General features: G+C 39.9%; 1 protein-coding gene across 4 annotated transcripts in view; it reads right to left on the bottom strand.

Moving 5' to 3' along the window:
- Positions 1-21,081, bottom strand: part of gpcpd1 (glycerophosphocholine phosphodiesterase 1) — a 75,649-nt gene that overhangs the window by 42,940 nt on the left and 11,628 nt on the right. For all 4 annotated transcript variants that reach the window (XM_070889873.1, XM_070889870.1, XM_070889869.1 and 1 more), the window contains 3 exons: positions 18,560-18,635; positions 13,600-13,641; positions 5,876-5,999 (listed from right to left, as the gene is read on the bottom strand). In XM_070889873.1, the coding sequence (XP_070745974.1) occupies positions 5,876-5,999; positions 13,600-13,641; positions 18,560-18,635 (242 nt within the window). The remainder of the gene's footprint in view (positions 1-5,875; positions 6,000-13,599; positions 13,642-18,559; positions 18,636-21,081) is intronic.

Here is a 21,081-nt window from a genome sequence, read left to right as displayed (position 1 = left end):
CTCAGCATAACTCTCTATTCCTTTCTCCCTAATATGGTTATCTAACCACCCCTTAAATGCATCTATACTATTTGCTTCAACCACTTCGTGGTAGCGAGTTCTACATTCTCACCATTCTCTGGGTAAAGAAATGTCTTCTGAATTTCCTATTTGATTTATTGGTGACTATCTTATATTGATGGCCTCTAAGTTAGGCTCTTCCCCACAAGTAGAAACACACTATCTATTCGATCAAAACCTTTCATAATTTTAAAGACCTCTATTAGGTCACCCCTCAGCCTTCTCTTTTCAAGAGTAAAGAAGCCAAGCCTGTTCATCCTTTCCTGATATGTATACCCTCGCATTTCTGGTATCATTCTTGCTTAGCGTAACTTCACTACTTTTTAATTCTATCTCTCTAGAAATAATCCCTGGTGCTTGGTTTGCTTTTTTATGGGCTTGTTAACCTGGTTAACTTTTAGTGATGATTGCATAATGTTCAGTTCCATTCACAGCTCCTCAGATAATGAAGCAGACCGTGCCCACACGCAGCAAGACCATGCTAACATTCAGACTTGGACTGATAAGTGGCAAGTACCATTCACACCACACAAGTTCTCGGCAATGACCATCTCCAACAAGAGAGAATCTAACCAACTCCCCATAATATTCAATGGCACTACCATAATCAAATCCCCCACCTTCAACATCCTAGAGGGGGCAGGGGATTACTGTGGCAACAAGAGCAAGTTAGAAGCAGGGTACTCTGTGGCAAGTAACTCACCTTCTGACTCCCCAAAGCCTTTCCATCATCTACAAGGCACAAGTCAGAAGTCTGATGGAATACTCTGCATTTACCTGGATGAGTGCAGTTCCAACAACACAAGAAGCTCGACACCATCCAGGACAAAGTAGCCCGCTTGATTGGCACCTCATCCACCAGCTTAATCACCACCCCCTTCGCCTCAGGAACACCGTGGCTGCAGTGTGCACTGTCTAAAAATGCACTGCAGCAACTTGCCCAGGCTTCTTCAACAGCACCTCCCAAACCTGTGACCTCTGCCCTTTCAATCCTTGTCTAGGTGATAATAGGACCACCACCTCCAAGATCCCCCCTTAAGTCACTGACTTGCAAATATATTGCAGTTCCTTCATAGTCACTGGATCAAACTCCTGGAACTCCATCCCCAACAGCACTGTGGGAGTACCTTCAATCGCACAAACTGCAGCAGTTTAAGAAGTTGGCTCAACACCACCATCTCAAGGTCAATTGGGGATGGCAATAAATGATGGACCTTGCCAGCAATGCCTGCATCCAGTGATTAATTTTATTTATTTATTTTTTTTAAAAAGAGGAATTTTCTTTTAAAATTGAGAGTTTTTTTTAGTTGCAGTATGTATTAACTCACTGGTCCAATGCACAACTCTTGCACAGTGCATGGGCTATATAGCTATATAGAGTTGATGACAATGTGACAACCAGCCACAGGCCAAGAATGGAAACTAAGTTTTGGAACATTCCTCCTCCCAGAGTAGTTTTTTGGACAGCTACTTTCCCAAGCTACATCATCTCTTTCAGGTCACAGACCCCTCTTTACTTACTACAGCCTCAATTTCTCCTTTTATATAAGTAGGGTAAGGGAGGAAATCAACTCCATGCATTGCATTTATCCCTTATCTGCTATAGATTACTTTTCCGGGGGGGGGGGGGTAAGTATTAAAAAACCAGTTCCTCCCCTATTTTGAATTCTTCTCCATCAAAAATTTTCAATAGTATACATGTCTCTATCCATTTCATTTATTCTGTGATGTTTGTTCTCACCCAGAAAGCTCTCCAACATAGGAGTGCTATTCCGACAAGGGTTATTTTTAGCTGAGTACTTCAATTAGATATCTTATAACTGCTCTTCATAAGTTAGGTAGCCAGCTGAGTGAATACTACTCATTTTCTCCTAAACTGTGGCTGCCTATCAAAGAAAAACTCTGTTGAAACCAATATAATTATTGAAGTTTGATTGATGCTCGAGTGGAAGGGTCAATCAGCCGGAGTTAAACTGCTACCGACCACTGTATACCTCCTTTAACATCACCGGTCTCAAAGAATACAATAAAACATTGAAGTAACTAAGTACCAAAGCAATCTCACTCACATTTCCCTTGGATTGTTAAAATGTTTCTGTCGGAGAAAATTTTAGAAAGCAGTTCTATTTCTTTACCATACCCATTTCTATTCTGATGAAAGGTAGCTGACAAATTCACATCACACTGGATCGGGGTGGCTGTTGGGTGACAATTCAACATTCTCAAATTAAGTTTAAACATGCCTTGCAGTAGGTCCACATGCATTCAATTCCACTTATTACAGGCTCAAAAAGTTCACCTAGCTAGACTTTTTCGTCACCCGAAGTTGGCACAGCTGGAAGTCATTGTTTAAACAATTGTTGCAATACTGAGAACCGGAATTCTGTTGCACTGCCTGATAGAAAATCCACTCATAGGAACATAGGAATTGTTAAGACAAAAAAAATGGATCCAGTTAGCCTTCTATCTGAAAGCCTGGTAGTCATGATACAACGATAATGTCGTTGACTAATCATGGCAATCAATCTACCAATTAATCTTCAACATGATACCAATAGAGGCAAGGAAAGTCCAGAGGTGGAAAGCTTTGGAAACCATGGGTCCAAAGTACCTGATCCTCCCAAGCATACTATCTACATATACCTTATACCACCTCAAATTACTCATTTACTGTATCCCAAAATATATATATTTTTTAAAAAGAAACCTATCCAAGTTGCATTTGTAAGAATCAATACTATCTGCTTCCACCATCTCCCTAGGGATCATGTTCCAAATATTTACCTTTTCTCACTGGAAATCTTTCCAGATTAATTCTGAATTTATGCCCTTTCGACTGCAGGCAGTGTCTTCTGGTTCTACTCTCTCTCTTGATCGACAGTCCTCATTACTCAATAGGTTGACACCTGTATTCTCAAGTCAGTATACCATAGTACTTCACAGTGAAGCAGGAGTCAAAACTCAGAGTTCCATTTCATCATTCAGGTTACAAGATATCAACTTCGCATCGGGTTTTCTATCCAATTCCCCTTCCATGTCACAGACATAATATAACTAAACTAATGCAATAATCGACCTCTTGTTCTCCAATACTCATGGGCCCACCATAAAAATCGAGGTGAATGCAATAATCTTGCCTCACATTTAGGCAGGTCATACTGACTGGTATTTGTTTTCATTGGTTAGACAGTCAACATGTTGGTTTTAGCTGTGGCTGAGCAGGCAAATTAGATTGGGATTCATTTCCTCAGCAATTGTCTAACTTAGTCCACTATGGTTGTAAATTAAAGCTGAAAATCCTAGTAGGGTCATTGGAAGAAAACACACTTCACAGAACTCCCTTCCAGACTCTTCATAACACGTGAAGTCAGCAACTGAAGATCAGTTTTAAAATTTAAACAATTATCAATTTTTGAAAAAAAACATTAACTTATGCTGCTTCAACAAATAAAACTTGTGCACAAAATAATTCTAATGCCAGAGTAATTTGGGTTACATTAGTTGGAATAAGTAGTGGAGGCATGACTAGATAAATTTGAGTATTAAAACATTTAGATTTAAAAATATATATATTGCTCAGGCAGTTGTTTTTATTTTAGAAGATTACTAATGAAGCAAAAAAAATGCAAAATTGTGCTATTGTGTCAACATTAACTTTTCATGGTATGCAAGTTGGTAGCACTTTACCTTGGGAGTCAGAAGCTCTGGGTTGAAGCCCCATTGCTGATTTGAGCACATAATCTTGGCCAACAGTCAGTGCAGTACTTAAGGAACACTGCATTGTAGAAGTTGCTTCTGGGTAATTTAAGGCTTTCTCTCCTTATTCCAGTGGCTCAGGTAGACGTAAAAACCCATCGCAATGAGAATACTTAAGGTCTCGCTGCAACTTAGCCAACATTCTTCCCTCAAAACAGATTAACTATGTTATAATTCATCTCATTTGCTCTGGTTGGGAATAAGTGACTGCAATTCCAAAAGTGATTCATTGGAAGAAGAATTAAGCACCAAGAAATAACTTTCCTTAATGTAAGTGACACAAGGAAATAGTTAAAAGTAACTATGACAGAAGCAGATACCTCAGAAAATTGATGTTACAATATCTGAGGATGTAAAGTGGAGTGCTACGGCAAGATCCAAAGTCTTTTATGCTCTAAAGCTGTACTCCAACAAACCCCGTTTCATAGAGGGTTAGCAAGGCAATGACACTATAAAAGGAAGAAAGGCCCCCCCAAACAGAAATAAAAGTTTGCAGTTTTACTGCTATTATTATGCAAGCTCCTAGTGGAGTGACACAAGTGTTGAAATATTGACACAACTCAGTAGTTGGGCCCAAGTTTCGGGCCGCGCCTAGAACGGCGCAGCCCCGACTTGGACGTCCGTTTTTCGCGCCACAAAGTGCGCCTAAAAAAAAACTTGCAGATTCTCCGGCTCCCTGCTGGTCCTCTGGAGCCGGGCGCGGCGCAGCATGAGCTGTAGGAGGCGGAGCTAGGTCCCTGCGCTGAAAACAGTGCCGGGACCTCTGCACATGCACGCTACAGTGGGTGCGCATGTGCAGTAACTCCAGGAGCCCAAAACTGTGTGGGAGGGGCCCGAAGCACGCAGCCCCTAGCCCTGGCCGAATGGCCTCACTGGGGCTGCATCCCGACCCGACTCCCACCCGCCGCCCCCGGACCAGACCCGACCCGCGCTCCCAACCCAACCTGACCTCCTCCCTCTCACCCCGACACGACCTCCTTCTGCGCCCCCCCCACCGGACTGGACCCGACCTCCCTCCGCCACGACCCGCGCTCTCCCCGACCCAACGCCACCTACCTGTAAATCTGGTGCTGGGTACGGGCCCTGCCCGAAGTCTTGGGCCCGGCCCGTTCAGCCTCCTTTCCCCCTTCTCTCTTTCCTTTCCCCCCCACCTCCCTTCTCCTTCCCCTTCCCCCCCCCCCTCCTCTCGCTGTCAGAAACACAGACACTGACAGACAGAGTGAGAGACACACAGACAGACAGAGAGATAGAGACACTGACAGAGACACACTGGGGGGCGGGGGGCATCCCAGCACACTGTTGGAGGGCTCCCGGTGCTGCAGTCAGCAAGTAGAAATATTTTTATTTATTGATTTTTAAAAAAATTATTTCTTATTAATTTTTTTTGGATTGATTTATTGGTTGATTTATTGATGTTTTTATCATTTATTATTGATGATGGCTCTTTATTTGTAAAACTGAAGTGTTTAATGTTTGTAAACTTCCCTTTAACCCCCCCCCACCCCACCATTCCCTACACCTGATTTGTAATCTACGCCTGATTTTCTAAAGTGTAGACAAGGTTTTTTCGAGCGTACAAAAATTTTCACTTACTCCATTCTAAGTTAGTTTGGAGTAAGTTTTCACTGCAGAAACTTTGAAAACAACGTAAGTGGCCAGACACTCCCCCTTTTGAAAAAAAAATTCTGTTCCAAAGTGAAACTGTTCTAACTGACTAGAACTGGAGCAAACTAAATGCCGAGAATTTGATTTTTTAAGATACTCCGTTCTACACCAGTTGCTCCAAAAAATCAGGAGCAACTGAGGCCGAAACTTGGGCCCTATATATCATGCGTAAAAACCATTCCAGTTCCAATGTGGGGTTGGACAGCGTAACTGTATTCTTTCAAATCTGTAGAGAATAGATTTCACTTTGACCAATGAATATCGTCAACCTCATTCAGTCCAGTTGTCTTAATTTCATATCATATTGCAGTTACAATTAGCATTTCCCACCAATCAAGTCCAGGTTTGATGTGCTGAACAGTCCTAAAATTTAAAATTAACAAAAATGGTTTACCTAAATCTGGATTTCTTGAACTTCTTCTTGGATATGGAAACTGGAGGTTTCTCAGAATAGTGTAACCTCAAACGAATTTCACTTTGGCAAGTTAACCATCCAGAATCCAATTTCTCAACACCATCTATAAACGCAAATTAAGTTATTTGGTTTTTGTCCATCAGAAACTAAATTCTACAAAATCATCCACATATCAGCATACATTTTGGAACACTGCAGAGTTAACGATCACATTCCGCAGACCATATGTGCATGCAGGATTTTTTGCAAACAGTATTACATTCTGGTTGATCCAGGTTATTATATTCCAGTATATGACACCAGTGACAGCACAGTGAATGTTTTATTAATGAAAATAACAGAAGCTAGCAGGTTAGTGCTCTGGTAATTCTACAATCAGTTAGATCCCAAAACATGCTACAGAGAAGGACTGTTGCACACTGTCTTTCTAAAATTACTAGCAGATAAATTAAGCTAAATTACACTATTCAAAACAAAGAAGAACTAAAATCCAGAAGAAGTGTCAATCATTGTAACAGCAGACTGTAGGTCTTCTTTCAGAATGCACTGAGTTGTAACAAAAATCCCATCTGTCTCGCTCTCTCTCTCACACACACACACACACACACACAAACAGTTCCCCATCTGATTATCCACACTCTCCAATGTTAATAAAATGAATTTGGGTTGCTGTTAAAAAGCTATTGGGCTACTTTCATAGGATTGAAAAAAAAGCTCGTGAACGAATGACATAGAAGGGACAGAACATCTTAAATTTATCAGCCTTAGCTCAGCAGTAGCGCTCTCTCCTCAATCAGAAAATTGAGGGATCACGCCTCACTACCGAGACTTCAGCCCATAATCTAGGTTGACACTTCAGTGCTGTCTTTCGGATGCAATGTTAAACTGAGGTCATACCTGCCCTCTCAGATGGACATAAAATATCCCATGGCACTGTGGAGTTCTCCCCAGTGTCCTAGTCAATATTAGTCAACCAACATTTAAAAAAAAGATTTCCTGGTCTTTTATCACATTGCTGTTTGTGGGACCTTGCTGTGTACAAATCAGCTGCCACACTTGCCTACATTACAATTGTAACTACACTTCAGAAATACTTAATTGACTGAGGTGCTTTGTGATGTCCTGAGGTTAAGAAAGATGCTTTGCAGATGAAAGTTCTTCCTTTTCTTTTAAATTATTACATCAGATATTTTTCCAGTTCAAATTTAGAACTTATTACCTCTTGAATACAATTTAGTCTGATCTTTTCTTATTCTCACCATACTCTAACACAGCTCGACAGAGAGTAGAGTTGAGGAAGTGCTAACAAGGTGTCAAAAAGAACTACTGTTGTTGTTCATGTGGGGACAAAATGACATTATGGAGAGTTGGCCAGAAATCAAAGCACAGATCATAAAAAGATGGTACATAACATTAAATGATATGGGTTTCAGGGAGGGATGAGAATCTGAAGCTGTGCAATTAAATTGTAAGGAGCCAATAAAGGGCAGCTAATAGAGATGAGTTTTCAATTATCCAAGGACAAACAATGAGCAAGAGGTAGGAGGCCCACAAAGAGGCATTTACAATAAACATTGGCTTTTTAGTTCAGTGTAGAGAATAGTGCTTGAGGAGACAATATATTGGATTCAGTATTTAGTAATAGTTGATTGGTAACCCAGAGGTAGGGGAACATCTTGCAGAATCAGATTAATGGCGTCACATTTTAAAAAGACTGAATTTACATATATGCAAATAGAAGCAGTTAAGTGGGTGAGAGAGTGGTACAGTAACAGTGTACCTCAGTTGCAATACTTTAAATTAAAACAATAATTTTTGTTTATTTTGATTTTCAGACATTTTTCTTGTTTTGGATGGTGGTGGTGCTGTTAATAAAGGCTGAACCCTTTGATGTGTTCACTCTGGCAGACTCTTTTTTGACATCTGTTGTGTTGTGCTCAAGAAAGGTACAAGTCACTGTGTGGCAATGCAATTTAAATGCTTTATTGTTTTCATAAAATGCAAGGGTATTTACATTTAGCAAAATTGGGCCAATCAACCCATTTCAATTTATACTTACAATGAATTATGTAATTTACTCTTTAGGTGGCGGCGGGGAAAGTGAAAGAAATTTACAGAACCTTTCTTCTGGAATTAACAGTGGGCTCAACCTGGTCTATGAAACAGTTTGTGCACAATTCATGGAAATAGGCTTCAAAGGTCAAACAATCCTTCTTAATCTCAAATATAGAAGATTGAGGGTTGATCTTATTGAGGTCTTTTATGAAAGGGTTAGATAGGATAGATGTGGAGAAAATGTTTTCACTTGTGGTCAATACAAGACGGTCACTAATAAACCCAATAGGGAATTCAGGAGAAGTTTATTTACCCAAAAAGAGTGCTAAGATTGTGGCATTCGCTACCACTAGGAATAGTTGAGGCGAATTAACAGATGCATTTAAGGGTAAGCTAGATAAGCATGTGTGGGAAAGGAGTAGGATATGCTGATAGCGTTCAATGAAGAGGGATGGGAGGAGGCTCATGTAGAGCATAAATGCCAGAACAAACCAGTTGGGCTGAATGGCCTATTTGTGCTGCAGTAGACTATGTACCAATATGTATGCAAGTCCAGAAACACGTCATCTGCCACTGATTATCAGGGTGAAGTCCACCCCACAACAGGTTATTAATCCATGTGGTCACCTGTAAAATACTTTTCTTCTTGTGAACTTGCTTTTATTCTTTGTTTCTTACTTTCTTCCCAGCACTCAAGTAGTTTTTCACCATACACTTTGTTGTGTTTTGGCTATCTTTTACTTTTTCAACAAAAAGGATTTGAATACGACTTAAATTCAAGTGTCACTTTTATGTTAAAAAGTCAGTTTTCAAAAGATATAAAAATCCACCTTGCAGCTGGTGGGACAAAGGTAGGATTATAAGTATGTTAATAAGCTCGCCCTACAGGTAATGAGTAGCCATCAAAACTGGGACAATAAGGGATGTGTTTCAGACACTTCCAGTAAGCATTCACACTTGAGGTTGGGAGGAATTGAAGTCAGACGTACACAACATGAAGTAGTCCAGCCTGGCCTACATTGGGGTAGGAGTGAGAGAAACAGCCAATGTAATTGGCAGCTCTACTGAACAGAGGAGGGGTCGAAGTCCTCATCTTGCCAATGGACACACGGAAAAGAGAAATGAAATACAGGCAACTCTCCATTATCCAGGTCCCTCGGGGATCAGGCTATTCCGGATAAACAATTTTGCTACTAGGACGAGTGCACGTCTCAGAGTGGAAATTTGACAGTGATAGAATCAACCAAAGGCTTAGTTCGTGTTATCATAGCGCGTTATATTTTATTTTTAAATGCCCCTGTAATTTGATCCACGGTCTTTCACATGGAGAAAGGTAAAACCGCAGGCAAGGACACAGTGAACCCTATTGTGTTGGAAGCGGATATTTTTAAACACTCTGGAGTGGGAACATTCAATAAATAATTCATTGCACCCAGGGCTGTAAGAGCGCATTAAAGACCAAAAATGAGTACTGTAGTTTGGACAGGAGCTTTGCGTTGCTTTCTGTTTCTGTTGCAGTGCGATCAGCTTGTTATCCGGTGCAGAGATTAGAAAAACAGCAAAATGTCCATCTCTGTGCAGCTGTACACGGGACGCTATCATGTGTATCAGAACTTCATCTATCCCAAGGATCCCCCCTAATGATAATGATTTAAATCCCTGTAAGTAACCAGAACTGACTACAGTATAGGTTTTGTTTTCATCTGTTCCTGTCTGGGGACGAAGTGACAACCCTCATTACGTCAGCTGGTATTCACGTGTGCAGTGTTTAAAAAGTGCCGTTGCAGCGGGTTTTCTGTTAGATCCGTGTACGGATAATCGAGAGTTGCTTGTACATGCTTAGAATCAGTTCCAAAGGCTGCCAAGTGAGGAAGGTTCGAGAAGGCACGTGATCTTTAATAAGAAAGTGATCTTTAATAACTGGTCAGGTTTCAGAGAAAGGCTGTCCAAGAAAATTTAATGCTTTCAGCCTGTTAAAAGAATCAGTGTGGGCAATTTTGTATTACTTTCTTATTTATGAGGGGCTGAAGTTGCATTAATGGAAGATTATTGCTCTGTACATTCATTTAGACAGTAAAATACAACAGTTTAGCAATCCTTATCTGGTTTTGTCTCACTAAAGTGTTACAATCCACCTTTCAGAGGGGAGCAAGTGTGAGGACCATGATACCCTGTTCATTTGTGTTGGGGAAATTGATGGGATTGAAGGCCGATATATCCCCAGGGCCTGATGGACTGCATCCCAGAGTACTCAAGGAGGTGGCCTTGGAAATAGCGGATGCATTGACAGTCATTTTCCAACATTCCATAGACTCTGGATCAGTTCCTTTGGAGTGGAGGGTAGCCAATGTAACCCCACTTTTTAAAAAAAGGGAGAGAAAACAGGGAATTATAGACCAGTCAGCCTGACATCGGTAGTGGGTAAAATGATGGAATCAATTATTAAGGATGTCACAGCAGCGCATTTGGAAAGAGGTGACATGATAGGTCCAAGTCAGCATGGATTTGTGAAAGGGAAATCATGCTTGACAAAATTTCTGAAATTTTTTGAGGATGTTTCCAGAAGAGTGGACAAGGGAGAACCAGTTGATGTGGTGTATTTGGACTTTCAGAAGGCTTTCGACAAGGTCCCACACAAGAGTTTAATGTGCAAAGTTAAAGCACATGGGATTGGGGGTAGTGTGCTGACATGGATTGAGAACTGGTTGTCAGACAGGAAGCAAAGAGTAGGAGTAAATGGGTACTTTTCAGAATGGCAGGCAGTGACTAGTGGGGTACCACAAGGTTCTGTGCTGGGGCCCCAGCTGTTTACATTGTACATTAATGATTTAGATGAGGGGATTAAATGTAGTATCTCCAAATTTGCAGATGACACTAAGTTGGGTGGCAGTGTGAGCTGCGAGGGGGATGCTATGGGGCTGCAGAGTGATTTGGATAGGTTAGGTGAGTGGGCAAATGCATGGCAGATGAAGTATGTGGATAAATGTGAGGTTATCCACTTTGGTGGTAAAAACAGAGACAGACTATTCACTGAATGGTGACAGATTAGGAAAAGGGGAGGTGTAACGAGACCTGGGTGTCATGGTACATCAGTCATTGAAGGTTGGCATGCAGGTACAGCAGGCGGTTAAGAAAGCAAATGACATGTTGGCCTTCATAGCAAGGGGATTTGAGTACAGGGGCAGGGAGATGTTGCTACAGTTGTACAGGGCCTTGGTGAGGCCACACCTGGACTATTGTGTACAGTTTTGGTCTCCTAACTTGAGGAAGGACATTCTTGCTATTGAGGGAGTGCAGCGAAGGTTCACCAGACTGATTCCCTGGATGGCGGGACTGACATATCAAGAAAGACTGGATCAACTGGGCTTGTATTCACTGGAGTTCAGAAGAATTAGAGGAGATCTCATAGAAACATTTAAAATTCTGATGGGTTTAGACAGGTTAGATGCAGGAAGAATGTTTCCAATGTTGGGGAAGTCCAGAACCACGGGTCACAGTCTAAGGATAATGGGTAAGCCATTTAGGTCCGAGATGAGGAGAAACTTCTTCACCCAGAGTGGTGAACCTGTGGAATTCTCTACCACAGTAAGTTGTTGAGGCCAATTCACTAAATATATTCAAAAAGGAGTTAGATGTAGTCCTTACTCCTAGGAGGATCAAGGGGTATGGCGAGAAAGCAGGAATGGGGTACTGAAGTTGCATGTTCAGCCATGAACTCATTGAATGGCAGTGCAGGCTCGAAGGGCCGAATGGCCTACTCCTATTTTCTATGTTTCATAGAACAAGGAGTGTCATTGTGACACCCGAGTTATGCCAACATACATCGCAATATTGAGCAATGAAAGTAAGCTCCTCATTGTGAAGTGCGCAGTTCCACTTATGGAAGAACAATCACATGAATGAGAGAAAATCTTAGGCAGAGCAAAAATTTATAACAGGCATATTTCTTAAAAGTAATTGTAGCTGACGTTGAACTGGTTTCATCTATGCAATGGAATGTGAATAAATGGATAAAAAGAAACACTATTTTGATTGGTGCATGGTACCAACATGGTCAAATGCACAATAAGCATTAGAGAAATATTAAACATGTACAAACGAGCATGGTTCACAACCACCAGAGCTTGGAATTTCATTTAACAACCAAGACCAAAGAAGGATAATGGGATTAGAAACAAACATATTTACAGATAAACTATTCCAAAAGAAAAGACAAGCTGATGGTTTCTGATAAATGCACATACACACAAACAATCCTAAATGCTATGCATCACAATCATATTAACATCTTATAAAGCATACCTAAATTCACTGATAGTGAATAGAATGGGTGTATATTCGGATATTCTATCAAAGTGGTAGGAGCCAAATTCATAGCCATAATGAGTTTCTGTCTCCAGCTGTGAGTACTTCTTAAAAAAATCCTCAGAAATAAAAGTACATTCTTGCACACATCCTAAATATCAACTCAAAACTGGAAGAACTCTAGACACAGAACACCCATCCATCCTTAAGAGTTGATGACAAAAAAAAGATAGTGAATCAGGTTATATCTATTGAAGAGGACAACAGAACTCCACCAATGAGGTTACCAAATGCCTAGCTGAGAAACAGACCAAGAGCAACTCAAATTCTATTGCCATTCTGCAGTGAACTAACTGATCTCAACCAGGGCTGTGCTGCAACTGTCTGGCCTCCAGATTGCTATCCAGTAAACTCGAAGTGCATATATGCCTGAGGTGTATATATTTTTAAGGCAAGGACAGGATTAGATTCACTTGTGCTACACATTCTCAAGTATACAGTAAATTGAAGACCACAGGAACTCAAATTCCACTGATATATATATATATCTACTTAATATATTAAAAAATCTTACATTTGCGCACACTTCCGGTCAACATTTTGCCAACATAAATTCATGTCGTCAACAGTTATGTTGGAATCTGCCCATGTAAAACAGGTCAGGCTGTAATGAGACTATTTTTCCAGTGGAGATGTTGAAGCATCATCAATGGCAGGAAAGTGCCATTCTGTAATTACATGGTTTACATTGGCAGTTTCCATTATAAATGTGGACATAGAAATTTATAATGGAAATACAAAAATAAGGACTGAATGACTAAAAATGGGGACTGAATGATGTCTGCACACACACACACACTGCTCCAATAATCCCCATCCCCCCCATTTTGTTTCACCTGAAGACTACACTTAGTTTTGACTCCCCATGTGCAATACAACAGGGGGTTGTTAGTATGAAAGATCTGAACAAAGTAAACTATATCTATCTTCTATCCATAAAAATGTTGTATCTAACATATTTATCACACTTCAAATATCAAGATAGATAAACAGTTACTTAATTCTGGCTGCTTCTGACCGAGACTGGCAAGCATTTTTCAATTTGCACAGTTCACACAAACACTCACCTGAGGCACTGATTACTTAATTAAGACTTTGTGGCTTTAGAAAAACATAGCTCCACCTTAGGAGAAGACAATGTATTACATGGTATAATACTTCTGTCTTTATAAACCGGCATCATCCAACTTATGAGTTGTGCCACAGGAGATCCTATATTTATGAATGTTATTTTATGTCACATTAACACTAGTCGATAATAAAAACAATTGCAGTACACTTACTGTGGATCCCGAAGTACCCATCATCCAAAATGCATTCTTCTTCTAGAACAGAGAAAGGAAGCATTGGGAGAAGTCAATAATTGTTGCAGCAGACACACTATCCAGTTCAAAATTAAACAACTTTGTATTCCTAGTTGTAAAGATGGACTAAAATTATTCATTTTAAAAAGGCACATTTTTTCCTCCCTGATACACACGTTTTACTTGATTTTTTTTTGTAATGTGTAACATTGAACTACTTTTTAAACCATAGACCTATCACTAAAAACAAAAAGGAAAAAAAAGTTATCCAACACCTTTTCCTGGGTAGCATACTGAGCACTGAAGGTCATTTCCAGCCCTTGAAATATAAACACAATTTGTAAACGTGAAATAAACATTTTTAGTCACTTCCTTTCCCATAGCCAGATACAGCCAGGGAGAATGAGGGAGACAATGACTTCTGCACCAAATAGTGATCTATGAGGAAGATAAGGACCCAAGAGCAGTATAGCAACCAACATCCCTACTGAACATAGGCCTCAACAATATCAAAAACTGGGACAAATCACTGTACGTGAAATGAGATCAGCTTTACTGCTATGAAATTATCTTTAATAAGGCAACAGAGGATGTTTAACACCACCACCCAACAGAAACCAGTTGGGTGCTTTTAAAATGGCTAATTTATCAGGCATAAGTAGCAGCCTCATATTTATGCAAATTTGTGTCCTTTTACATCAATAGGACCTCCATGGTATCGTAACCAGGAAGCTAGAGAGAGCAGTTAAACCAGCGAAGAAGTCCTGTAAGGTAAGTTTAAAACTTTCCTTTGTGGGGCTAGGACTTCACTGGGCCCCAGGAGGGAATTGTAGAGTTCTTTCTCCCACCCCCTGCACATCCTGAATTGCTGACTGCCCCAGAACCCCCATCCCCCCCACTTACCCTGGGCCCGTCATTTGGGGCAGGAAGCTGGCCAGCAATATGTTGTTGAAGCTTGGCCATTAAAAACAGCTGGGCCTGCGGTTGCTACTCATCTGGATGGGCCTGCCACTCAATAAGCTGCTTTACCGCTCAGGAGTTAATATTCCCAACAAATTTGCTAATCTCACCCATTTTGTTCAGTTCTAAGCTTCCTTACAGCGTGTCCCTTGATCAAAAGACAACTAACAAAACAAGAAAGGTCCATCTGCTTCACATATTTATTAAGCATACTTTTGGTACTGTGAGCCTTCAACAACATGTCAGCCATCGCTCTTTCAAAATTGATGGAAATCCTTCAGCATGTGTACGCTACATCATCTCTGTAGCTGGCTCTTGCATTGGAAACAAAGCAGTTGGGGGGCATAAAAATGCCTTTAATTAAGAAAATATTTTCATGGTTAGAGTCCACCCCCTCTGTGCCAATGCTTCTTGACCCAGTTAAGTTATTAAACAAGGTGCAAGACTGAACTTGCATCTCTAAAATTATTTGTCATTATATGGAAAGGATTTGATGAGTGTTGGTCAGGGCCAGGTTTTAGCATTTTCGATGACCTTCACTGTGGATGTAGAATGGCTAGTACCGATAAAAATGGATACGGCCATAACTCAAGTAGTGAGTGTTTAGTAAGAAGCTGCCATTCAACCTTACTTTTTGGTGTGGAGTGAGTTGCCTAGAAATGACTGCTACACTGATGACAACCTACATTCTTAATATGTCCCCAATCACATTACTGATGCATTATAAACAAATTACAAGCTCCAACAATTCTCATCTACAGGCAGCCTTTGTTTCAGTTACTGGGCACTTAAATGCATCTATACTAGTTGCCTTAGGGGAAAGCTAGATAAACATGAGGGAGAAAGGAATAGAAAGATATGCTGATGGAGTTAGATGAAGATGGGTAGGACGAGGCTCATGTGGAGCATAAACACCAACATAAACCTGTTGGGCCGAGTGGCCTGCTTGTGCTGTAAATATGATGTGATGTAACTCTAGTACTTAAATGTTGCTGGAGAGCAAGGCAAGACTGCTGTCCACTTTGTGCTTGCTAAACTCCAGGTCCTTATTTCCGGTGTTAGGGCCTGGATAAGAGACCTTCAGAGCCCTTGATATGCACGCAACACAACAACTATTTTGCTTGAGCCTCCTTATGGCTTATGCCAGAATAGCAATGGCAAGAAGCCCTTACACTTAAAAGAATAGGTAAAGCGAGATAGGGAAATCTTTATGTACAATTAGAATTTGGATCATTTGAAGAGTTATCATCACAAACAATACCTCCTATACAAATACATTAGGTGCTAACACAGCTGTTGAGTCTTCAGATCCCAAGTGCTATTATTCTCGAAATATTTATAGAGTAGAGTGTTGGGCAGAGTCAAGTGGCATCAAAGTGCTTTAGATATTTGATATCCAAAGATGTTAACTACCTTTTTGGTAGGTGCAAAATATGGGACTTATTACATCCTCAGACACTTGTGATAAAATGCCGAAGCTCTCTTCTGCGAGAGAAATATGTACTATGTTGATACAATTTCAAATTCTCCATTGGACATACTGGTCCTTGGTGTACCTTACAACTAGGGACCAGTTTCAGTCAGGCAACTGCTGGAGTAAGAATAAAGAGGACAGTTCTCAATTCTATATCTTTATTAGCACAAGAAATCTGGGTGATACTGGAATTGCTGTCTTAAGAACACAACTATAGAGAGAGAGTTAGGATTGAATTCCAGTCTTTAAAAAAAATACAACTCTGACAATGGTGTGCTCTTGGAACACTTTGTCTCTTGAGTTGCAAATATCAATGAAAGGGGTAGTACTGTCACTGGAAGGAAGCTGACTTTTCTTCAATAAAGTAATGCAGTTAGTCAGCCTTTCCAGACCACAACTCGAAAGGTGTCTGGCCAGGGTAAAAGATAGTTAATTACTTTCATTACGGCTAAGTAGGGCAATCTTGGAGAGGGTCCAAAGGTGTCCCAGTTTCCTGAAGCACCCAGAGATAGTATTGCCTAAACTACAGCAGCAATATCTTGGGGGAACTGGGTGTCTAGTTCAGCATGTGTCTTCATCAATTTTTTCTTCAGGATCAGATGTTACCTGGTGCGGTCTGCATAGATGATTAGTTTTTAGGGTTGTATACCCTGCCTCAAAATATTGTACTCACCTGTAACATGCAATTTAATTCTTCGCAACTTTATAGCTCTTAGGTGTTTTAATTGCTTCCTTCTTCTGTATTTAACAATGCAAACCTTAATAAAAACTTAATTGCAAATTAGGTGCAAAACGGCACATTCAGTGGCAGCACACGGAGAACAGCTAATGTGCTTTAGGTTCTGAATAGGAAAGCGCAGCTGTGGTGCAGCACACTGAAACAGCAACATGCTGTTTTGTGGAATGCCAGGCAGGGGCATGCATGTTGCATTCCTCAGCCTCAGCACAACGATGTCGCAACCCCATTCACTCAACTGTGGGAGCACAACATGCTTCCAAAAAGCTCATCAAAGCTGGTTTCAGAGATGCAATGGAGGTGAAGGCTGGAGAAGAAGCTATCTTGTGGCTCTTCTGGCCAGAGGGTGTACATCACAGGGGACCAAGGAAGAGAAGCAGAAGAATACTTTTAAAGAGACAATTACAAAAATCATCTTTTGAAGAGATCTAAATCTTAAGTTAGAACTAAATGTACAGAAGACTCAATAGAAATTAGATCTTTATACTAACTTTATAATATTTACTTGAGACAGGGGGGCAATAATTTTCTAACAGCAAAACAAATCTATTTAAATTTATTTTTTAACTTTTTAATATGAAAGGCAAAAAACGACATACTGTCAACATAAAAATGGTACGAGATAAAATATATGCATGTGGAAAAAGTGGAATAATTGATGCCAAGCATTATTTCCACAAATGCAATGACTATCAGTGCAAATGTAACAGTGGAGTACTTAACCCAACGCAGCCACATGTAGGAGCACCACTTGAAATATTCGGGAAAAAATTGAAATCTAGTCAAAACAATGCAACACCACATTATTGTTTACCAGGGTGAATTGCCATCCAAAGATGGTTCACATCATGAACAAGGTCAATTTGTGGTACACTATCATGTTGAAGTTCAGTTTACAGTATTCTTTGCTAAGAATACTTAATTCGATCTTCAGTCTGGTCATTTAAAAATACACCAATTTGGAACATAAATTTTCATCAATTTAGAACCACTGCAAATGGGTGGTACAGTGATACAGCTAATTAATGCTTCAATGTGGTAGGAAGCAGATCTGCATCCACAATTTATAACATGGCCAGTTCCAGATTACCAATGGGCTAATAAAAAAAAGCACCGCACAGAATTTCACCGGGGTTGGCGGGGGGGGTACATAATCAAAAATATTTTAAAAAGGCAACTAATTACATGCTATCCCAGGCTAGCTTTGCTTATCTGAGTGGACAGCATGACAGCAGCAATCTGGGAGATGGGTAGGCTGCCTGTCCAACCTCCTGTACAAAGAATGGTGCTAAGAGAACCAAAAGGCAGGAAGGGGAAAAAAATCTTTAACAGGCACAATATAATAATTTCTAGTGAAAGAAAACTCTTTTCAAACTTTGAAAAGTTAGCCAATATAGAACATCTTGCAGAACTAACAAAATAGAGCTTGTTTCAAAACAGATTTCTGTGACATAGTTTAAAGGATTATTCTGTGAAATCTAGGTTCAGAATATCCTGAAATGTAGAGAGTGTAACCATACAGGAACATGAAAATGTAGGGTAAAAAAAAATGACACTTTAGAATTGCTGCTGATCACATTTTCTGTCCAATATGACAGATTTTTCGTTCAGTCAAAAATATAATGTGGGAGTAAAGACTGGCGTTAAAAAAAATTCTCTTTCAATTTGAAAATTAAATGACAATTGTCAGATGCTTAATTTTATCACATGTACCTCTGCTATTGCCAACCTGGCAGATAACAGAAACTCAATACACTGTAGTGACATACCCGACGGATTAAATGATCGTGGATGAGGATGAGTCTCCCACTTGTTGACTAGCACTTGCCGAAGATCAGCAGGGTTCTGAGTCAAGTGATAAAAAGATTAAAGCCCTTTATAATAATACAAAAGGACCAGAAGAAAATGCAAGCTCAGAGGACAAGAGATACAAGTTTTTAAAACCACTTCTGGTAGAATATTTACAAATTTTTCATTCTGCGCTTTTCATGCAATGACATGATTGCCTGAAATTACAGGTACGGAGGATGAACAACCAATATTGAAACTGGATGGACCACAGTACAGCTTAGTGGCACAGCATATCAGAGCACCAACGGATGGTACCACAGGAGAGATGCAGATTTGAACTTCCGACTCCAGAGTGCCAATCAACATATCTGCCATGTGTCCCATCAATTCCCTACAGAGGAGAGAAAAGTTGGTAGGAATATTTTTGCCAGGTTGTCATGAGCCTCCAACCGGCTAGTTGACTGAACAGCTGCATTGGCAGATGCATAGGAACAGGCTGCCAGGTCTGCAGGAGATGCATAGCCCAGCAAGGCCTGTATAGGAAACAGAGGGATTACTTATTTTTGGAAACCATCATACATGCCACACACACACACACACACAAAATGCAGCTCTTAGACTCACTGTCCAATATTACAAGTAAGTATTCTTCAATTACAACATCGAAAGATTGATAAATGACAAAAATAATATGATTGCTGAAAACCAAGACTACAAAATATAGTACTGGTCTTCAAGTTACTTATAAAAGGGGCAAGGTGGTATGTGGATTAGAACACTGTCCTTTCACTTCTAGGATATCAGTTTGAAGCCAGAGACTGATGAGACAAGTCTCCTCCCTCTGCCAGCTGCAAGGATTTACACAAAATACAGTTGGGCAGTCTTAATGCAGCTCCTTGGGTGAATGGGCCCATGGCAAAAAATTTCCTCCATTTCTGAATTTACTTGCAATATTCCTCACAGAATTAACAACAATGGCGGTTGTGGGAAATGGAGAAAAAAAACATTATTGAGCAAAGCAGAGGGAGTAGCACACCACAAATGACTGTGCTGCATACATCCTGGGAGTACCTGATGCTAGCGCTAGGCACCGAAAGTGAAAAAGTGTTCCTTGTTAGGACATCACTCACCTTGAGAAGTACAAAAAAAATTAAAAGAAAAAATTAACAAGTCAGCCTTAACATTCCATATGTATTCTTCCTAATCAGCCGATCCATTACAATTTTTAAACATAACTTCTGTAAAATTGTGAAACTGAAACTCAAATCTACAGCATTCGGTTAGAGATTAAGTATTTGGGCCGGTTTGTACATCTGATGATTAATGCCAACAATGCAGTATTTGTTAAATAATCAAAATAGCCACATCCATATACACAAATAATAAAAAGTTATAGGACTGATTCATTTCAAAATGTTTCAGTTCTTTAAAAAAATATATCAAATATGTAAAAATAAATCAGTGTTGTCACTAGGCTGATTTAATGTACTAGTACCAATACCCAATTCCATAAAGTTTACATTTAAGCAGACAACAGTTTGCTACCTTTCATTCAGCTCAAATTGTTTCCACCACCACCAACAGCAAGAAACCTGTAATTGCCAGTGCCTTAATGCTATATTACTCAAAATGCTCTTTCCAGACACAACCCAGGTTTTGGAAGGACACGACCATTCAAGTGACAGAAAAATTCCACAAACCCACCATTATGCTTTACAGAAATCCTAGTGGCAACACTGATAATTAGCTCAGTTGTCTTTTACTTTAATCCATTTCTGTTGATTTTTATGTTTTGATTGAACAGCAACTGATTTTGTTTTACTTTTGAATATATTTAAGAGTGAATTGTGAGGTAAGTCCAATTATCAAAACTGAAGCACCCAGGTTATTAATTCCTCCAAAATATTGTCACTCATCATTTTAAAAACCAACAAGAATAGAAAGAGAAAAAAATATTTGCAACAATCTGATTAAAAGGAATTATAATGGTAATGAATCTTTAAAGAAGTTAATCTATTGCCAATTGAGAGAAAGGCAAGCAAGATGATGCAACAGATTATTTACTGCTGCTAAAATGATTCAACCAATAATAAACGCCCATGTAAAAACACAATGCAAAGTGATGGGAAGGGATATGGGTTAAGTCTATACATTTGCTGAAGGAAAATCTTTGACAACACACACTCTATATAAAGTGGAGTTGCCAATGTTGACCAAGACAATGGAACAAAAGAACACACTACGCTACCTCGACCAGTTAATTCATAATTTTTTTTAGGTTTAACCAGAAGCAGCAAGATATTATCCGTCAAAATTACAGATAGCATCCACTGTATAGTTGGGTGGGTTATGAACACAAGAATTTTTAGCAGCAAAAATTTAGGCCAGAAAAGCCCTTTTTTTTTTCTTTGCCATTTTCTCTCCCTTATTCCCTGAAGAATTAATTCCTCTAAGTAGGATAGCAAATGTCAGTGGGCTATTCAGTTGTAGAAAGCCCAAT

Source organism: Pristiophorus japonicus, chromosome 9 (genome assembly GCF_044704955.1).
Source record: "Pristiophorus japonicus isolate sPriJap1 chromosome 9, sPriJap1.hap1, whole genome shotgun sequence".
NCBI classification, from domain to species: Eukaryota; Metazoa; Chordata; class Chondrichthyes; family Pristiophoridae; genus Pristiophorus; species Pristiophorus japonicus.
The sequence above is the reverse complement of the archived record's forward strand: the minus strand, read 5'-3'. Positions and strand labels throughout refer to the sequence as shown.